The 21,855-nt window shown below is 33.4% G+C and overlaps 1 protein-coding gene across 4 annotated transcripts in view; it reads right to left on the bottom strand.

The window, feature by feature from the left end:
- The window catches only part of TAX1BP1 (Tax1 binding protein 1), a 78,934-nt gene that overhangs the window by 28,619 nt on the left and 28,460 nt on the right, over nucleotides 1-21,855 (bottom strand). For all 4 annotated transcript variants that reach the window (XM_001499910.7, XM_005609271.4, XM_023639425.2 and 1 more), the window contains exons 6-12: nucleotides 13,278-13,426; nucleotides 13,102-13,192; nucleotides 9,554-9,739; nucleotides 4,668-4,892; nucleotides 3,962-4,108; nucleotides 2,221-2,344; nucleotides 956-1,059 (exon numbers count right to left, since the gene is read on the bottom strand). In XM_001499910.7, the coding sequence (XP_001499960.3) occupies nucleotides 956-1,059; nucleotides 2,221-2,344; nucleotides 3,962-4,108; nucleotides 4,668-4,892; nucleotides 9,554-9,739; nucleotides 13,102-13,192; nucleotides 13,278-13,426 (1,026 nt within the window). The remainder of the gene's footprint in view (nucleotides 1-955; nucleotides 1,060-2,220; nucleotides 2,345-3,961; nucleotides 4,109-4,667; nucleotides 4,893-9,553; nucleotides 9,740-13,101; nucleotides 13,193-13,277; nucleotides 13,427-21,855) is intronic.

Below are 21,855 nucleotides of genomic sequence, written 5' to 3'. Positions count from 1 at the left end.
ATAATGAGATTTTTAAAATATTCATCCAGAATTGTTTCACATTTAACGAAAAATAGTTTAGTCCCTTATAAACCAATACTTTGAACTCAAGGGTAAGCATATATTCAACCCTTCTAATCAACCCTTCTACAGAAGGAAGGATCCTCTAATGCAACAAAAATGTTCAGTTTAAAGTTAGATTAAAAGATTACATTAAATTAATATTATTTAGAAAGCAGTAACATAAAATATTTTAAATTAATCACTATAGTAACATTGAGCTAACATATGAACTTCATTCTATAGCTCTAAACATTATCCCTCCCCTCTCCACATGCAGAGAAACATACACACAAAAAAATTTAATTAAACAAACAAAAATCACATACACAAACACAAAACACCTTTTTCTCCCTTCTCCAAATCAGGTATAAAAGAGAAGCATTTTCCCTTTATCCTTTAAGTACTCCAGTAGTGAATGCTGCCAAGACAGCTGAAAAATTGAAACATCTGAATAACACAGTTTAAAATAATCAAAATAAGTAACACTGTTAAGGCATCAACTCATTGAGCTAACGTTCCTTTTTTCCACTTTGCAAATCTGGTCACTTTTAAGATGTGGTAAAATTCTTCGCTATCATTACATTAAATGTAAAAGGAGCACTTTCCTTTTATGAAGTTCAAACATTTTCCATGTATCCTTATATGAACACAACAGACAATAATATCCAATCTCATTAATCACTGGCTCATTATTGAGAGAAGGACAAGTGCACAGAAAATAATAATTTTAGGATCATGATTTTACATACAGGCTACATGAACAGATACACAGAACAATCCTCTCTCATCATCTCAAAAGTGAAACTAAATGCCAGTTTATGGGCATGAAAAGGAACTCTAGGGTATCCATCAATCGATTACATAAGCCATTACATTTGATAAATATCTTTCACTTACAACGGAGATAACCTACCTGCAAGAGTTGTTTACATTTATTATACTTTTCTGTCTTGTCAGCAATTTCTTTGGTCATTTCACAGACTTGCCCCTTTGTCACAATGTCAAAATCTGTCTCAGCTATAAGGCAGAACGTAAGATTATTAAAAATTATTTTGCCCCTCATCGCCCTGTTCCGAGTAACCTAAGGGTCAGTAAACTGTGAACTATGGTAAATGGAATACCAAAGGAAAGAAACATCTATTTAAAAACATCTATCCATACACTAAATAAACAAAGAAGGATAAAATAAACTCTAGATGAGAATTTTTTAAATGTCAGTTTGGCCAGAACTAAGTTCACATTCAATAATGAAAGGAACATTATTTTATTTTTTTTAATTAGCTAAAAATACTTCTAAAATAGCACAAAAATTGTTCTCTTTATATAACTGAATAGACAAGATAAGTAGAAAAGCCATACTCTTTGAGACATTTTAAATCATTTTTCTAGTCCTTCAATACTATTCACTAAGTCCTTATTAAATGCTCTATAACACCATTCTAGTTACTATAGAGGATGTATGGAAATGGAAGGCAGGAGCCTGTTCTATAGTGGCTGAACCCAATTAAATATTTAATAGTATAGGAAATTTACAATACATTTAAACAGTCTAAAAATATCAATTATTCCAAACGCTACACAAGGAAATAACACTTTTAAATACTCTAGTGCTTACCTTCACTACTGTCAAATCATTAACATAAAGTGAAAAACAGAAATTAGGAGAAGTGAAAACCTAGAGTTAATTCAAACTTTCATGTTGTTCACATATTCAGTATATCTCGCTAGTCTGTTCTATAAGTTAATAAACTAATAAAAAGATTTAACTTATCTACTTATCTGCCATCAGGTACACTAATAAGGGAAGTACCTTATAGCCCCAAAGCAGCCAAAAAAAGAGAGAGAGAGAAACGAACAGAACAAATAGGGGTTTTATAAGCTTTTCCCCCTGAAAGAACTGTACAATTAAAAATTCAATTCTCAGCTTTTGTTGTACTACCCATTTAACATTTGTGAATATTCTCATGAGACAAACACTAGTTCACACTCGCATATTGTATGTTCACCACATGCATGACTTTATCTTACTTTTAGACCCTTTGCCTCAAATCCTTATTTATAACATAAGGATTTTTATAAGCTCCCTAAAATTTTTACACCTGGAACAAGGCAATATAAATAAGTATAAATACTTTTCAAGGCAGGACACTTTACACACAAAGTCTGAAAGATTTTTACCTGCAGAAGGCGGTGTCCTTACATCTACAGTGGAGGCAGCAGCAGCTGGGTCTGTGTTGATTGAGGCATCATTCACTTTCTGCTGATTCCCAATTTTCTTTGTGAAGACACTATTGTTATTGGCCTATTCAAAATGTTAACAATAAATTGTTAAATGAGTTATATTTCCTTCCTTCAGTAATTGTGTAAATAATAATTATGTAAAGAAATCCTGAAAAGTCTACAAAACTGCTTTGTGTTAAAGGGCAAGAAAGACTAAAGTTAGACATATCACTTTACTGGCATAGATGTTACAAAAGAGAAAAGCTTTATTTTGCTTTTTCTTGTCAAATCATCAAAATACCACCAAAACAAGCCATTCACAGAAATCTCATAAGTTTTCTACTACAAAGTCATAATATATTTTAACTCCCTAAGCCAAAATCTATACATGTGGGTGTCATACTTAAAGTACAATTTTTTTCACAACAGCCTTCGTTTTTGATGACATGCATTTCTTGCATCTCATTTTTCAAAAAATAAGACTGGGAAAACATCATCTGTATACAAATAAAACGATCTCTACAGCAAATTTTGTTTGCAAAGAGAACTGTGGTATCATTTTCAACTTCAGGTTTGAAATACGTTTCTTCACTTCCAGGACTCCATTACATAACAAACCTTATATTTAAGTACAATTTCAGGACCCACATTAAAACACACATTTCAAAACAGAAACATTTTCTTTGCTTTTATTCAATCTGCCTACCCACTCTCAAATGGAACAAAAATAATTAGCTAACACTTTTTTTTTTGAGGAAGATTAGCCCTGAACTAACTGCTGCTAATCCTCCTCTTTTTGCTGAGGAAGACCAGCCCTGAGCTAACATCCGTGCCCATCTTCCTCTACTTCATATATGGGACGTCTAACACAGCATGGCTCGCCAAGCAGTGCCATGTCCACACCTGGGATCTGAACCGGCGAACCCTGGGCTGCACCACTGGGCCGGCCCCAACTACCACTTTAACTCTTCCTAATCTACTGGATGTGAATAGGATGGAAGAACTCAATAATTACAACCAGGAAACTATCTAAGACTCCGGGGATGATCATGAACCCCAGTGAAGACAGGCACCATTATCACAGGAGGCATTCAATAACACATATTGAGTTTTCAAGCGAAAAAGACATTTATCAAGAACTTAGTGGGAAATGGGCAGGAAAAGAGAATGCTTTCTCCTTTTTTTTTTTTCTTTTCCTCCTGCTGCCCTTGCTTCTTTTGTTGGTTCTCCATCAAATAAAAATTTCAGATTTTTTTTCAAAAAATATATCATTACAGGGGCCAGCCTGGTGGAGCAGCAGTTAAGTTCGTACGTTCCACTTCTCGGCAGCCCGGGGTTCGCCAGTTCAGATCCCGGATGCAGACATGGCACCGCTTGGCACGCCATGCTGTGGTAGGCATCCTACATATAAAGTGGAGGAAGATGGGCATGGATGTTAGCTCAGGGTCAGGCTTCCTCAGCAAAAAAAGAGGAGGACTGGCAGTAGTTAGCTCAGGGCTAATCTTCCTCAAAAAAAAAAAAAAGAAAGAAAAAATATATATATCATTACAATATGAAGCCAATGACTTGAAATCAAGCAGAGATAAATTATATTCAAAAGGCTAATATTCAGAATATTATAAACTTGATTTGCAAACAAAAATATTGATAAAGGAAATATCTTACTATATATGAATTCAACTATATATATTCAACTTACTGATTGGTCTGAAAGTTTATTTATTTGTTTTTGGAGCCTCTGGCATTCCTTGAATTTTTCTTTATAATGATCTGCTGCCATCTGAAGACGAAGTTTCAGATCTTCAACTTCTCTTCTCAGTTCATGTTCCAGTGTATCAGTCTTTTCCTAAGAAAGAAACAAACACTTCCTCTAAGAAAAAGAAAACATCTCATCTCTCATAACATAGTAGTAAATCCCAACCTCATTTTCACTTTTTTCTTTCTGGCTTTTCATTTTTATTTGTTTTGGAGTTTTGGCTACAGAGTGACATTAGCTCTCCTAATAAATTCAGCTTTATATTCTTAGGACTAAGGTTTATTAAGAAACTAGAGAAGAATATCCCAGCTCCTGAGGAACAAGTATTACCCTGTTAAAAAACCGTAATACCATTTTATGTAGCTAGTAAATAAGAAATTCCACACAAAGCAATATATACCTGACATCAGAAAGTTTAATGAACAATAAGAGAGCAGCTTTTACTGACCACTAGGAATTGGCTTACAGAACGTTTTCTTAAAACTTACATTAATTTCAACCTAAGAAGTTACAACAACTAAACAAAATGAATAGAAATTTAAAATTCTGCGATCAGGAATCCAACCTGTTCAAAGATAATTCATTCTCTTTGGTGAGCTTAGAGTGAGTTTTTGATCAAAATGTAAATTCAAAATTAACCCAATTTTACCTGGTCCTTTTTCACAGCATTCAGTTTAAGTTCGGCCACTGTATCAGCTAACTGCTTTTTTACTTTCTCATTTTCCAAGCGTGCAGTGTGCAGATCTGCCATCGTTTTATCTCGCACGTTTACCGCATCGCTAAGTTCTTTAGCCAAAAAGACAACTTCTTGTCGAGTTGCCTGAACCTGTTCCTCCGCTTTACGAAGTTGCTCCTTTAAAAAAACTGTATCTTCCTGAAGAAAGGCAGACAAATATATTTGTAATTAAACCATTCAAATAAAAAATAGAAGCAGAAACAATTTTTACTCATATTTCAACAGACTGAAAATTTTTAATTAAATATTGCTTTTCTATTTATGACAAATGAAGTATATGTCTATAAAAAACTTAAGATACGACTTTGTTTTAGAGTCCCCATACAGCAATGCTATGCACTACTACGATTTTATATACACGAGAAAACTGAAGTACAGGAAGTCAGGTGACATACTCAACATGCTTAAAGCTCTGGCTAAAATGAGACAAATGAAAGCTCCTGTCCCCCAGGATCTCTCCAGCTGGAACTACTGACCCTCATTTATTTTGATGACCAATAAAAATAATTTCAAAAACTTCTTTGTAACGCCAAAAATTTTGGTTGAAAGATGTTTCCTACTATCTAACCTAAAACATATCCAATATAACATTAATATATCATTACACATCATTATGAAAACAGAACAGATTTAGAACTTAGTTCTAAATAAAAATAGTGATATGCAAATAGCAGAGATGAGGCACTGTAAAAATGAAAAGTAATTAGCATCTCTTAACAAACCTAAAAATATCTTTAAGAAGCTAAAATTGCCATGATAAAATTATTTCCTTTAATATTAACTAGACATTATAAGCTCACTAAATCTAGTTTATTCAACTTTACTTTTATCTCTGCACTAAAAACAGTGTAAACTCAGAAAAAGTGCAACCTGTTCTTGGTTTTTAAATTATTAGCTCCTTAGAAAAAAATGTAAATAATTATTTACATAATGTTGAAGTAGAGAAAATCTTTGTAGGTATAACATTAATTCATCTAACTATGTAAATATTGTCAGCTTCTATATGTCAAAAGATAAAAAAGCAAAAAACGAGAAGAAAATTATTTGTAATATATTCAAAAATGGTATAATACTGATGTAAACATCTTTTCTAATCAATAAGAAAAGCAAAAACTCAAAACCAAAAAAAAACAAAACAAAACTGGAGGAAGCCATGAACATAAAATTTTTTTAAAAGAAAAAAATAACTATTATGCATAAAAAAATTAATCAACTCATCAACAATCAAATAAAGAAGTAAAAACAAATACTATTTATCTTCTTTCAAGTTGACAAAGAGGAATACTCCAATATTTGGATGGGTTTAGGAAAATTAGCACATTTCCAAACAGGTGGGGTTACATAATCTATAAGTGGTATAAACATTCTCATCAGACTTTTTGCAACTTTCATCAATATCTTTAAAAAGCACACAGCCTCTGATCTAGCAACTTTATTTTCATGAGTTTCTAAGAAAATTATTAAAGGATATGGACAGGAGTTTAGCTTGACAGGGATTCAGCAAAATATTAAAATAATGAAAAATTATTAAAAATCAAAGTGTCTAACAATATGAGAATTTATTATAAATAAACTATGATATATACTCCACACAATGAAAGTCTATGCAGCCACTACAAACAGCAGCATATCTCATACACTGTTGATCTATTAATTTTTTTGAAAGGCAATTTGAAAATGACTCTAAAAATTTAAATATCTGGCAATTGCACTTGGAGGAATTCATTCTAGATTTATACATGTGCCTAGATATCTGCACAAGAACGTTTACTGCAGCATGTTTATAATAACTAAGGACTGCACATAACTAAAAACAATTACACAGTACACAGCTAGTAAATAAAAGGATGGATACTATGCAGAAACATAATGAACGAGGAAGATTTGTACATGCACTCATACTGCAAGATGTCTAGACAGTCCATAAATTTTTTTTAAAAGGTTTTGGAATACTATATATATTCTCATTTTTGTTAAAATATAAATATTATGTGCACATTCATAGATTTCTAGAAAAATTAAAAATTCTATAATGATAACATCTGGGAAACGATGAGGGTTACTTTTACTGTGTACCCTCATGCATTATTTGAATTTTTTCTTTTATAACCAAGACCTCATATTGTCTTTCATATTTTAAAAAAAGTTTTAACAATTCAGAGTCATTTTTCCCAGGTATTTCTATACCAATGTTTTTCCTGACAGACGTCTGGCTTAAGTATGAAAAAGATGCTTAGAGAAATTTTTAGCATCTTATTAAATAACAATCAAATATATTTTTCACCTTTGCATTTGCAATTTGCTACATTAAATACCCTGAAAATTAACTTGGGTCTTATTAATTCTAAACATCATACATATCTGACATTTTAGGTGTTGTATTAACTATGTCTGAGTGTACTTAATAGCGAACTACTGAAAACAACATAATATGCATCCACAAAAGTTAATGAATAAATCAAGGTAAATCAACACAATGTAGTATTAGCTATTTTTAAAAACTTAGGAAGATCTCTATAAATTGATATGGAATAATTTCCAGTTTATATTGTTCAGTGAAAAAAACCAAGGTGCAAAAGAGTATATATAGCATGGCGCCTTTTTTTTTTTTTAAGAAAGAAGGGGATAGAGAAGAGTGTGTACTCATGCAGGTCCATGTAAGCTTAGTTTTGCAAAAAGAAACATAAGAAGGATAAACTGGAAACTAATGAAAATGTTTACCTATGGGTATAGGTAAGAAAGGAATTTTTGAGGGAAGAGATTGAGAGAGAGTAAATTTTTTTAAATCATTTTGACTTTTGAATGATGCAACTATTTTACATATTCAAAAAATTAAATCAAAAGGTCAGAAGAATAAAAACAAATCTTAAAATTAAATACAACAAAAAATAAACTGTATTACAAATTCATAGCATAAGTATGTTGAAAAATTAATTCAAATAACTTTTGAACACAGTACTCTGTATATCTTTAGTGAAACATATTCTAAGAAAACAAAGCTGCAAAAGATCTTAATTTTATTTGGTAGACTTATTGTTGGAAGTGGCATTGACGTAATTATTCTGAAACTATTGGTGTGTGTAGCTGGGCAAAAAATGAATAAATATAATGATGTTTTGGAAACAAGGGTTCTCACACTGGGAGAAGAGATACGTAAATATGGAATGGAGAAAGATAAGAAAGAACCTTAAGGCAGTAGATGTGAATTGGGCATATCAATATAAATTCAACACTTTTAAAATGTCTGTCCAATGAATGTATACAGCAGCAACAACCCCTAGTAGAAACAGATCTAGTTCTTGGTTTCAAAATATCATTCCCTACTGAAAAAGCAGGGATCCTTGGAGAAATGACTAATACCAGTTCTGGGGCAGAACCTAAAGCTCTAACATACAGTTGTGCCACAAAGCAAGGAAATATTCAAAGCATTAGGGGGACATATCAAAAAGAGCGAAAAAACAAGTTTGAAAAGGCTCCCCCTGGGAAAATATGGGACAATTTGGGTAAGAAAAAGAATAATAATGATAATGTACAATACACTGAACAAAAAACAATCCCTAAGTCCACAGTGTATAAAAAAAGGGGAGTGGGCAACAGGGAACCTCCTCATTATAAAAGAATATCTACTAATAAAAGTAAAAGAAATGATAGAACTTTTTAGATCACCATTTTGCAATCATTAATGTAATAACTGATGCAGGTGAGGATCATCAGGGATAAAAACCATGGAGTGAAAGGCTATTGGGGAATAGGATGTTCACATGATATCACAGTATAATCCCACAAACTACTCAATAATCACAAAGAGGGAAAGGCATAGATATAATGGAAAGAGAGGCAGACATAACTTGAAACAAATGATTAAACCTAACACCATCAAGAGTGGAAGTGACATTATGTGACTCTTGATATGACTGCAATAGAATATACAAAACATCATCTATGCCTTTTCTTGCCAAAAATGTTTGATCTGAATCCAGTCACAAAGAAACAATAGACAAATCTAGATTATGGAACATTGTCTCAGACAAGCCTGGATTCTTCAAAAACATCAATGTCATAACAGATAAAAGTATGGGACTGGCCCCACAGCATGGTGGTTAAGTGTGGCACGCTGCGCTTCAGCAGCCCAGGTTTGTGGGTTGGGATCCTGGGCACAGACCTACATTGCTTGCCAGCCATGCTGTGGCGGTGACTCACGTATAAAAGTGGAGGAAGATCGGCACAGATGTTACCTCAGGGCTAATCTTCCTCAACAACAACAACAACAAAGACAAAAAGTATAGGGACACTATTCTAAATCAGAGTAGACCAGGAACACAAAAATAATCAAATTAATGTATGATCTTTCACTACCACTGGATCAAGAAATTTTAAAGGTTATATACAAATATATTTGGGACAATTTGAATGTAGACTAAAACTATATAAAAGAATGAATATTATCATACCAATGTTAAATTTCTTGGGTGTGATAATGGTATTAGGATTATAAAGAAAAATGTACTTGTTGATAGGAGAGACATACTGAAGTGTTGAGGGTGAAATGTCCTAAGACCTGCAACTAACTTTCAAAGGGCTCAAAAAAAAAAGGCACATAAATGAGGGAGATAAAGATGGCAAAATATTTGAGGATACATATGTATTCACTGTTCTAGTCTTCCAACTGTTCTGTAAATTAGGACTTTTTCAAAAAAATTTTAGGCAGAGGGGAGATTAAAAATAAAAACCACCATACTGTTTACATATAACAGAGATATGTTTTACAATCTTCAAATACATATTGCAAAAGTACTTACCTTACTTGAGGCTGTAAGCAAGAAAGCCCTTTGCAGATTTTCCTTTTCAGCCAAACAGAGCTGAAGTCTGCCAATCTCTTCTTTGAAATGAGTAATCATGCTTTCTTTGTTCCCATCTAAATTCTTTAAAGTCTGGACCTCCGACACAAGCTTGGTATTTTCTATTTCCGTATTCTTCAAATGTACCTGTAACAGTGTTCAAAAATGTCAAGAATATTCTAACTTCATAAGTCAAACTTTAAAATACCACTGTTTATCACTAACCCAAATATGATCAAGGCAAGAGAAGACTTATGAGACTAGGAGTCAGGAGACCCAAGTTCTGCTAAATGACTAGCTAATAAGCATGTGGGAGCAGAACACAGCTTTTCTGATCTTTTAAAAAAAATTTTCCATAGAGATTAATTCTAAAGTCTTTTCCTTTGATTTAATCATTTTAAGTTCTCTTTAAAATTGCACATGGATTTGATTGTTCTTTTGGGGAAACAGATTATGTTAAAAGCATATTCAGATATAAAGGCATGACTACATTCTGGAAAACTAAAGGCAGACATTCAAGAACAACATCTTAAGCAAAGCAATTCTTTGCTTGTGACAAGTACTATGTCATTTACTTCCTGTGTGCCTAAAAATATATTTGTTGATTAATTAACCCAACTATATTGATTTTTCCAGGAACTTTGGCTGCTGCTGCTCATTTACTCACAACAGATACACAAATCAAATTCCATAAATGAAATTATAAAGAGCACAGATATCTAGTTTCCACTATAAAGAGTATCGTGCTTTGGTTAAGAGTACCACAGAAAAACAAATTAACATACTTTTTGCACTTTGCTCTTTAAATGTATAGAATGCTGAAAGACTAATTCCTGTTGACAAGGATAGAATATAACTCCGGATTCTATGAAGGTATCAGCAGACAAGACCTTTGCAGCATCACTTTAGAAACACTACCTAATTTTCATAATCATTAGCTCATCAAAGTGTTTTACCAATTCCTCTAAATTCTAATAGGGCAGGGATGAGTCATATGATCCAATAGGGGCTGAAGGAGAGAGACATAAGCAATCTCTCTGGTTATTTATGTGAACAATTTGGACAGGAAAGTATGTTTTCTGAGGTTAACAGCACAGTAGGAGGTCTTACCACACTCGGTAAATGGAATCTCCATGCTGAAAAAACACAAAACAAAAATCTCAAAGGAAAAGTTTACTTCTGATTTTTGAGGTACACACATTCAAATAAAATACTACTGTTCAGAACACTGGGAGGTTGGGGGAGAGTAGTATTCAAACAGGAATTTTAATGTCACTTTGAACCCAACTGCTAATGCTAATAGAAACTGGAGATATTGGCACTGTAAAAGAATAAATCCCCAAGCCACCTCATCCTTTCTCTTCCTTCCTGCCTGCCAACTCTTTTGCAAAGGACTCATTCAGGTGTACAACAGAGAGACAGAAAGTCTTCGCAGAAAGTGAGACAAAACAAGGGATAATATAAGGGATAAATAATTTAGAGCAGTAAAGGAAAAACAAATGCTGGATTTACCCTAAAATGTGCTTGCAACCCTCTATAAAACACCAGAAGTCCTGTTCTCAGGATAGAAGAGAGAAAAGAAAGGCAGAGTGGAAAGGTGACAGCCTTAGGGTTAGGTTTTCCAAAATAAGTCATCCTAGTTATCATTACACCTCTCCAGCATCACTAGTTTACTTAGGACCTTCCTAAACCCTTCCCAATACTAACTAGCATGCCTTTATATTTCATTTCATTTACTATTGAATTAAAATGACTGAAGACATAGACATTCTATTTACTTTACTATAATCTCCCACTGTGGTAATAGAAAAACAACATGGAAAGCACTTAATTCTCCACAGAAAAATAATGCCCAGGTCTTTTCCTATCAATAAAACTGAAACACTCTCACTGAAATTCATAGTAACATTAAACAAAAAATTATTATAGATGCCAAATTTTCACTTAGTTAAAAAATGCTTTATAACTTTAAAAAAATGCATTTGAAGGTAATTTGCAAAAACACCGTATAAATGGTAATCCAATTGCGTTAATTCTTCCTCTAGATATCTGTATTACTCCTCTTTTTCACAAAATCTTGGTCAAAAACTAAACATTATTTTTGGGCACTTTTTCTTAAAGAGTCAAATCATAAAATCATCCACCAGTGAATCTTCACTATTTTTCTTCCTGTTTTGGGGGTGATACACACACACACACACACACACACAATTCTTTCTCTCTCTCTCAATCTCTGCAGAAGAGTTGTTCCAAAAAATAGAATAGGTATAATCCATGATTTGCAAAATGTCCCTATCCAGGCTCTGCTCTGAGGTACATAGTGGATTCAATATTTTTTAACTCTTATCTATAAAAAAAAAACAAACCACCACCAAAACTAATAAGGAAAAAACCCACTGGCAATACAACAAATCACATTCTAGTTTCTTAGTGCAAATATTGTGATTCTCAAATACTGAAAATATGTAGAATTATATGTTTTTATCTTTAATCAAATATATACCATAATATAAGAGTGTTGCCCTCTCCTATTCTAATCAAGAGACTGAATCTAACTGAATAATACTGACAAACTCAGAATGTTCTTGAAATTCCTCATCTGGAACTGCCTTCAGGAATGGCTTAGGAGCCACCTAAGATAAGTCTCAATGTGCATTCAAAACATTATTGACAATTAAGCTAACTATCCTATTTCAGAATCACTTAAAAAGGAAAGGAACAAAAACTTCAAAATACGAAGATTTGTTAGCAGTGAGGATATCTTTTTTAAAATGACAGTCTCTGAAGATTATTCCAAAAGTCAAATTCTACAACATGATGATCACTGAAATAAATTAATGCTCTCCCTAACGTTTATATGTTCTTAAAACGGGAAAATAATTATGTAAATTCTGATAAACAGGTATCTTGTTACCATTTAAACTTTGACTTATTTCACATTACTGCTAAGTATCTAAAATACCAGCAAATTAATCCCCTGAAAACTAATTTTTAGGGACAATACACAATGAGGTAGTTTTAAAATATGTCCCCAAATCCTTTGATACTCCTTTCTTCTGGAAATGGAGCCTAATTCTCCTCTCCTTGAGTGTCAGCTGGATCAAGTGACTTGCTTCTAATGAATAAGATAAAGTAGAAGATCAGTGTACAGCTTCGGAGACTAGATCATAAAATGCACTGTGACTTCCTCCTTGCTGTCTCTTGGATAGATCACTCTGAGGGAAGTTGGCTGCCATGTTGTGAGGATATTCCACAGCCATTGAAGAGCCCACACATTAAGAAACTGAAGGGGCTCCTGCCAAACGTCATGTGAGTGAGCCACCTTGACGAGAGATGCTCCAGGTCCAATCAAGCCTTTAGCTGACTGCAGCCCTTGCCAACATCCTGAGTGCAACTAAGCCGGAACCGAAAAGCTAAGATGCTCCCAAATTCCTGACCTGACCACTAAGTTTTGGGGTAATTTATAACACAGCAATAGATAACTAATAGAAATGGAAAAAATAAATTACCTTATAAAGTTCCTTCTCATCCTTTTCCGTCTTCAACTGACATTCAAGTTGTTCTCTTTCATACTGTGCCTTCCTGAGTTTGTCCTTTAAACTGAATTAAGTTCAAGTAACATTAGTATAAACAAAAAGCCCTCTGTTAAAATATAAAAGTATTTTTTTAAAAGCATCAGAAATACCTGTCTAATTCAGTTTCTTTTTCAATTGCTTTATGTGTCACTGACACAATATCTTCCTCAAGCTGGAGAGCTTTGGATGTGGCATCATTGTATCTCTTCTTAAACTCTTCATTTTCCATTTTTAAACTCTGTGATACTTCAATAAGACCCTTAAAAACAACAAAGTATTTTGAGAAACAGAAATATAATTAAGACAAATTTGCATATTTTAATCCCACATTTGTCCCCTCCAAAGTTTATAAGCTAACACTAAAAACTAAACCCAAATTTGTAACATATATTCAACTTTTCATATACTAAATTAAACTATCGATTTTTTTTCTTGGCTTTTCATACACTTGCTTGTTGATTTCACTAACTTCTCCACCAGAGGGCAGACAACAAAAATGAGAAAAAAATGTAAAAATCAGTCACTTTCATTTTTCACATCTTGCTTTTCAACATCACCCCAATGACAAATCAGGTTTCATATGATATTACCAACGTTAACATATGCTTCTTCCAGCAGAGATAACTAAGAGCCACTGATAATTACAACAAAGCACTAAGTTAAGACACATGCCTAAAGCAGTGTTCCTAATGCTCCTGCCACTGTGACTCAGAGGCATGAACAATATTCAAAGAAACAGAAACAAATAAAAAACAAGTAATAAATGCAATAAATAAAATGTATTTCTATTTAACATAGAATATTCTACTTTAAACAAATAATCTAAAAGTTAAAAAAAATTTATCACATCAATTCACACAAGCAACTTATGAGAACCTGATCAAGCTCCTCTCTAAGCCTGTTTTATAATCTGTAAAATGGACATAATAAGGCTTTTTTGCCTAGTTTATAAAATTATGAGACTCAAATGTAACAACGCATATGGAGGTACTTTGTTATGGGAAACTATACATCAGAAAAATTGATAAATTAAGACAAACTGTTTTTGTTAAAAAAATAATTTTAAAATTTCCCGCTAAGAAAGCACCACCCACCTACCAACAACAAAAACAAAAGAAAACTGCCAACTTAAATGTATCAAATGTTACACAGTATTTATAAGTCACTTTGATTTATATAAAATAACACAGCCAAACTTTTTACTTACAGGTAGAATACCATTTTAATTATCTTCCTATAATACAAAAATTGCTATATTGTATCTATACTTCATTAAAAAGCTTATCACAATGGTGGTCAGATACACTCTGTTGGTTTCATTTTGCTCAAAGCAAATGTTTGCCTTAGTCAATTTGCAACATTAACCAACAATCGTTATACAAAGCCAAATGCTTTTCCACCACCAAAGCCACACTACCAAAGAGAGCAGATAATACTTATTCCCTCTGCTATAACTGTTGTCAAAATTCAACGATTCATGGGGCTGGCCCCACGGCCAAGTGGTTAAGTTCATGCGCTCCGCTACTGGGGCCCAAGGTTTCGCGGGATAGGATCCTGGGCGCGGACATGGCATGGCTTATCAAGCCATGCTGAGGCGGCATCCCACATGCCACAACTAGAAGGACCCACAACTAAAAATATATAACTACGTACCAGGGAAGAAAAAGGACAAATAAAATCTTTAAAAAAAAAATTCAATGATTCTTGTAAAAATCTGACAGATGTATAAAAACAGCCAGAGAGGTTTCTAAATAGTTTTTACATTTTTTACTTTTAGTTTTACCAAAAGTTCTCTTGGCACTCTAAATAGGCTACAGATTTAATCCAGGTATCTCTCCTCAGGACAAAGACTAGATTGCCCAGAGGCAAAAACTAGTTTCTGATTCCATAATTAACGAAGTTCTACAGTTGGTAAATAGCCTTCTAAAAAACCTATGGGGCAAGAACAAGAAAAGATTGGCAAGCAACTAAATGCAAAACATGAACTAATTGCATTATCTATGAGTCAGCTAACTCTACAGAATTAAGTCACAAATTAATTCTAACTGTAACTTGAGAGTCTTAGAATCTTTTTCTGGTACCCATAAAGGCATCTGACAGCTTCTCAGTATCCAAGCCTATTTTCAAGAGGCACAATAAAGTAGAGATTCTTCTTCAGGCCTCTAGTTCTCATGTCTGAGCGAAGCATAGGCATCTTCAATGTGCTTAAGTCTTCCTGAGCATGAAAATGGCATCAAAGCCCTTAGTGTACATACAAACAACTAAGAATCATGCTTTCTTTAAAAAAATAACTTTTCTTAAAAGAGTAAAATCTACAACACAATCTTTGAAAAACACTTGAAATTTGGGATAAATATTCATCTGATCACAGTGTTTGCAAATCATGCCAAAAGTGCCTAATTCTAATATTAAAACAAAGATAAGAACAATTAAAAAATGCAGGCAAAAGGAGACTAAGAGACTTGGATATTTCAGATTCATGCCGCAGACTCTTCCCTCTCCTACTAGGTTTAAGGATCACTGCTACCACGAGCCACTATTATCAATTCTCCCAAGTCATAAAACTCTCAAATAGGAACAACCAGATAAAAAGACTGTAAATCACCTATCTCTGTGGCTAATCATGTACTAAAAATATCTAAAGTAACAGAATACATTTATTCCCATGTTAAAAAAAAAGACAAAATTAACTGATTACCAATGAATACCAATGTATCTAAAGAAACCAGGTACGGTATCACTGACTACTGTCCAGAAAACAAGTGTGGTACTCTGGATTCAAATGTAAACAGTGGTAAACTTTAGTAAATTAGTACCTGAATACTCTAAATAGCAAATTAGTGGCAAAAGGATTATGTTGTTCAGAGAAATTGCTAGGAGATTTTAAAGTAAATCTCATTCATCTGACTTAGCCTGGACTTTCTCAAACACTCTGCTTCTTGAAATCAACTACAATACTGAGCTATGCAGATAGCCACATAGAATATAAATGCATGTTCTCTGGTTCAGACAAAATATATAACAGACAACAATGTACAATAATAAACTGTCTTCATGGCATTAAAATAATGGGCTAAAAGGCAAAATAAATAAATAATTACCACAATAATTAGGCAATTATTTGTTTCATTAGCATTGCCCTGATAAAAACCTATTTAAGTTGCAGCTGGCTTTTTTGTTTTTATAAACTAACCTGACAGAAATCATAATTTATTTTAGATCTCTGAATTTAAACATCTTTAAAGATCAAATATTCATATAACCTCTTCAGTAATAAACTTCAAAATTATCTTGAGAAAACCTTATACTTTTATTTAAACAAAGAACAACAAAAGCAAGAAATTCACTAAGAAAATTTCCATGAAGAGGAACTATTGTTCGTATTCAAAGAAAGCAAAGTTTAAATGCAATAAAATGTAACGAGGACTACTTTACTAACTAAATGTAAATCTCCTATGAGCAAATACACTTAAATTCTACCTTTATAAGAAAACGGCAGATCCAAAGAAATTTTTTGGTTGGAGTAGAGAAGAGGGAAGAAAGGCTACAAACATATCTAATGTCTAAATAATTTCCTAAACATGTATACATTCCATGGACAAGTAATTTTTAACACTGGGTTTCACATACATTTTTAAAGAGGCAGGGAATAAGAAGAAAAGATTTAGGATAACGTAATTTTACTTATATTAAGTTGCCTTTTATTTTAATGAAATTGGATGGTTTGTGTGTATTGTTATAATGATCTACGTTACACGTGGCTATGTAACATAAGTTACACATAGATCAATGGAACAGAATAGAAAGCCCAGAAATAAACCCATGCATAAATAATCAATTAATTTACAACAAAGGAGCCAAGAATATACAATGGGAGAAGGATAATCTCTTCAATAAACGGTGCTGGGAAAACTGGACAGCCACATACAAAAGAATGAAACTGGACCACTACCTTACACCATACACAAAAATCAACTCAAAATGGATTAAAGACTTAAATTTAAGACCTGAAACCATAAAACTCCTAGAAGAAAACATACAGGGAGTAAGCTCCCTGACATTGGCATTGGCAATGATTTTTTTGGATTTGACACCAAAAGCAAAAATAAACAAGTGGGACCACATCAAACTAAAAAAACTCTGCACAGCAAAGGAAACCATCAACAAAATGAAGAAGAAACTTCCAGAATGGGAGAAAATATGGGCAAATCAAATAACTGATAAGAGGTTACTATCCAAAATTATATATAATTTACATAACTCAATAGCAAAAAAAAAAAAGTAATAAAAATAAAATCCAATTTAAAAATGGGCAGAGGGCCCAGCCCAGTGGTGCAGCAGTTAAGTTCATACACTCTGCTTTGGTGGCCCAGGGTTCACCGGTTCAGATGCCAGGTGTGGATCTACCCACTGTTTATTGAGCCATACTGTGGCAGGCAACCCACACATAAAGTAGAAGAAGATGGGCATAGATGCTAGCTCAGAACCAATCTTCCTCAGCAAAAAGAGGAGGATTAGATGCTAATCTTCCTCAAAAAATAAACAAATAAAAAATGGGCAGAGAACCAAACAGACATTTTTCCAAAGATAACATACAAATGGCCAACAGGTACATGAAAAGGTGCTCAACATCACTAATCATCAGTGATTTACAAATCAAAACCACAATGAGATATCACCTTACACCTGTTAGAATGGCTATCATCAAAAAAACAAGAGAAAACAAAGAGTTGAGAAGATGTGGAGAAAAGGAAACCCCTGAACACTGTTGGTGGGAATGTAAATTGGTGCAGGCACTATGGAAAATAACAGGGAGGTTCCTCAAAAAATTAAAAATAAACTAACATATGATCCAGCAATCCCACTTCTGGGTATAAATCCAAAAGAAATGAAAACAGGATATAGAAGAGACATCTGCACTTCCATGTTCACTGCAGCATTATTCACAACAAGCAAGATATGGAAACAATCTAAGTGTCACCGGATGAATGGATAAAGATGTGGTACAATATATACAATGCAATATTATTCAGCCATAAGAAAGAAGGAAATCCTGCCATTTGCAACAATATGGCTGAACCTTGAGGGCATTGTGCTAAGTGAAATAAGCCAGACAGAAAAAGACAAATACCGCACGGTATCACTTATATGTGTAACCTAAATAAAAAGTCAAACTCATAGAAACAGAGTGTAGAAAAGTGGTTGCCAGGGGGCCAGGGGTGGGGGAAATAGGGAGAGGTTGGTAAAAGGGGACAAAGTTTCAGCTACAAGATGAATAAGGTCTGAGGATCTAATGTATAACATGGTGACTATAGTTAATAACACTGTATTGTATAATTAAAATTTGTTAAGAGAGTAGAACTTAAATCTTCTCACAAAAAAAGAAAGATAAATATGTGAGTTGATGGATGTGTTAATTAACTAGACGGGAGGAATCCTTTCCCAACGTATACATATATCAAATCACCACAATGTACACTTTAAATATCTTACAATTTTACCTCTCAATTATACCTCAATAAAGCTGGTGGGGAAAAAAAAGAAACTGAATGGAAAATACTCAATGATACAAGTTGTATGGAACTATAAAAAAATGCTTCATCTTACACTTCAGTGTTTATCTACAAGGAGTATGAGCTAGTTCAAAGTATATATAAATATACTTATACTTTAGAAACAAAATATTATGAATTTCCTGAAACTATTACTTAGCAAATCAGATACAAAATGAACGTAATTGGCTTTAAAGAAATTTATTGCCATATACACATAAGTTATAACCATCATGCCCTAATCATTTAAATTAAGCCTTTGTGTCTTTTTTCCCTCAATGACAATCAGTAAAAGAGAATTAGAAATTCAGTATTATAAATTCAAAATTGGTTTTTGGCAATTTCACCTATTAGGAAATATATATATAGATATCTGTATATCAAGATACATATCATATATAGATATATATAAGCAATTGGAGCAATTCCATATATTAAGCAGTTTAAATGCCTTAAACTACCTCTGTCCAAAACCAGGGATGCAACGCAATGATAAATAAAGCTTTAGAGAAGAGAAAGCCAAAAACATAAAGATAGTCAAAGAGGTCCACACTAGCCAGAGTCACCATAATGAGAGATCTTTCATTCTCCCTCACTCCAAAACCTGTAGTAACTCCCAAATGCCTGGTAATTCTCAAGGTATCCTACCCAGTTTGTGAAACTTAAGAACAAAAACAATATGAACACATACAACAGTTCATAACATGTTCCTTATGTGGTTTATGCAATATTGTTTAGTATCCTCAAAAAGAATTTACTTTAAAAATGCCTTGAAGTACATCTTATACTATCAACATTCAAGTTAAGAAAATAATTTATTTTATGCAAAAAACTCAATTCATAGTTTAGGCTCCAAAAAATTATAAACTAAAACAAAAAACTTAACAGAGTCACAGCCCATTTTAGTCCTATTTGGAAAACAAGATTCAGTATCACTGGTTCCCTGAGCCCTACTTTTCAATCTTCTGATTTTCAAATACATATCTAGCACTCCAACGAAACAAAAACAAGAACACAACGAATATACATACAAACTGCTAATTTTTATGTAAGTCTAATAAATGTAAAGTTGGGGTAAAAAAAAAAAGACATCAATCAATACAATGGAATTTTATTTAACAATAAAAGGAATGAAGTACTGATACATACTACAACACAGATGAACCTTGAAAGCATTTTAAGTGAAAGAAGCCAGTCACAAAAGACTACATATGATTCCACTTGCATGCAATGTTCAAAATATGCAAATCCACACAGACAGATATTTAGATTAGTGGATTGAGAGGGGAGGGAAATGGAGAATGACTACAAATAGGTACAAAGGTTCTTTTTTGGGGTGATACAAATGTTCTAAAATTAGGTCATGGTAATGGTTGCAAAATTCTGTAAATATAATAAAAATGATAGGATTGTACACTTTAAAGTGATAAAATTTCTGGTATGTAAATTAAATTTCAATAAAGTTGTTTTTAAAAAAGATCATTTAGGTAAGCTCACATCTTCGACCCTCAGAGGCAGAAGTATAGAGCGTGATTAAGAGTACTGGCTGGAGCCAGACTGCCTGCTTTCCCACTTACAAACTGTTCAATCGTAGGCAGGTTAAGTAACCTCTCTGTGCTACCTCTGTAAAAAGCAGATAACAGAGCCTACTTCATAGGAGTAAGTGAGTTGACAAATGTAAAAACGCTCAGAACAGCATTTGGCTTACATTAAGTGTTACAGGAGTTATTTTTATTAATCAGCCTTTTAAAGAGGAGAAAATTCCACACGTATTAAAAGTTGAACTAGAAATGAATGTAAAAATTATCCTTATTTTTAAATCTAGGGTGTACATAAACGTACATACCACATTAAAATAATCTAGGGGAAATATAATACGGAATTTATAGTTCTCAATTTACAAACGTTTGATTTCAGTTTTAATCTACTTTATTCCTTCAAACAGCCAATCACACAAAACAACCTTAAATATAACTATAGGCATTACTTAAATCAATCAGTTTTGATAAGCTTAACATATCCAATTCTTTTAATTTACAAAGTAAAAGTGTTCTCTGGTGGCATTTTACAACGAGAAAAGTCAGTGTTTATAAAAGATGAAAGATCTTATTTATAATCACTTAATTATTATAAACATTTAATTGTCAGTATTTGTCAAGTACTGAATGGGTAATAAGCTAATCATATTATTTTATAAAACAATGAAAATGCAATTAATTTCTTCTATCATGAAGAAACAAGATTTCAACCAATCATTCCTAGTATACTGTCCATTATAAAATTTTAATCGAAACTGTAGATGATACATCAAAATAGCCCTCCAGATATTCAGTAGTTTACATACTCAGTATCCAAAGAGAAGATCTTCAGAACTACTCTCCTAAATTTTTTTTTTTTTTTGAGGAAGATTAGCCCTGAGCTAACATATGCTGCCAATCCTCCTCTTTTTGCTAAGGAAGACTGGCCCTGAGCTAACATCTGTGCCCATCTTCCTCTACTTTATATGTGGGACGCTTGCCACAGCACAGCTTGTCAAGCAGTGCCACGTCCGCACCCAGGATCCAAACCGGTGAACTCTGGGCCACCAAAGCAGAATGTGCACACTTAACCACTGCATCACCAGGCCAGCCCCTAAGATTTTTTTTTTTTTTTAAGAATTCACATCATGCAATATATTTAAAACAAGTGCCAAGAAATGTCATGGATTTTATAAGCCACCCAACTAAGACAAGTCTGAAAGTTTCTGAGCTGTTACAGCTGCCCAGCAGACCTGCCTAATTAAGATGGAGACTGTAGGGGCTGGCCCTGTGGCCAAGTGGTTAAGTTCACGCGCTCCGCTGCAGGCAGCCCAGTGTTTCGTTGGTTTGAATCCTGGGCGCGGACACGGCACTGCTCACCAAACCACGCTGAGGCAATGTCCCACATGCCACAACTAGAAGGACCCACAACGAAGAATATACAACTATGTACCAGGGGGCTTTGGGGAGAAAAAGGAAAAAAATAAAACCTTCCAAAAAAAAAAATAAATAAATAAATAAGATGGAGACTGTAATTTTGGAAGTAAAAAGCAAATTCATAAAAAACCAGAAGCCCTGAGACTAGTAACAAAGAAAAACTATCTAATAAAGGAATACTA

The sequence above is a fragment of the Equus caballus genome, chromosome 4, assembly GCF_041296265.1.
Source record: "Equus caballus isolate H_3958 breed thoroughbred chromosome 4, TB-T2T, whole genome shotgun sequence".
Classification (NCBI taxonomy): domain Eukaryota; kingdom Metazoa; phylum Chordata; class Mammalia; order Perissodactyla; family Equidae; genus Equus; species Equus caballus.
Note: the sequence above shows the minus strand (reverse complement) of the source record. Positions and strands in the feature narration are given on the sequence as shown.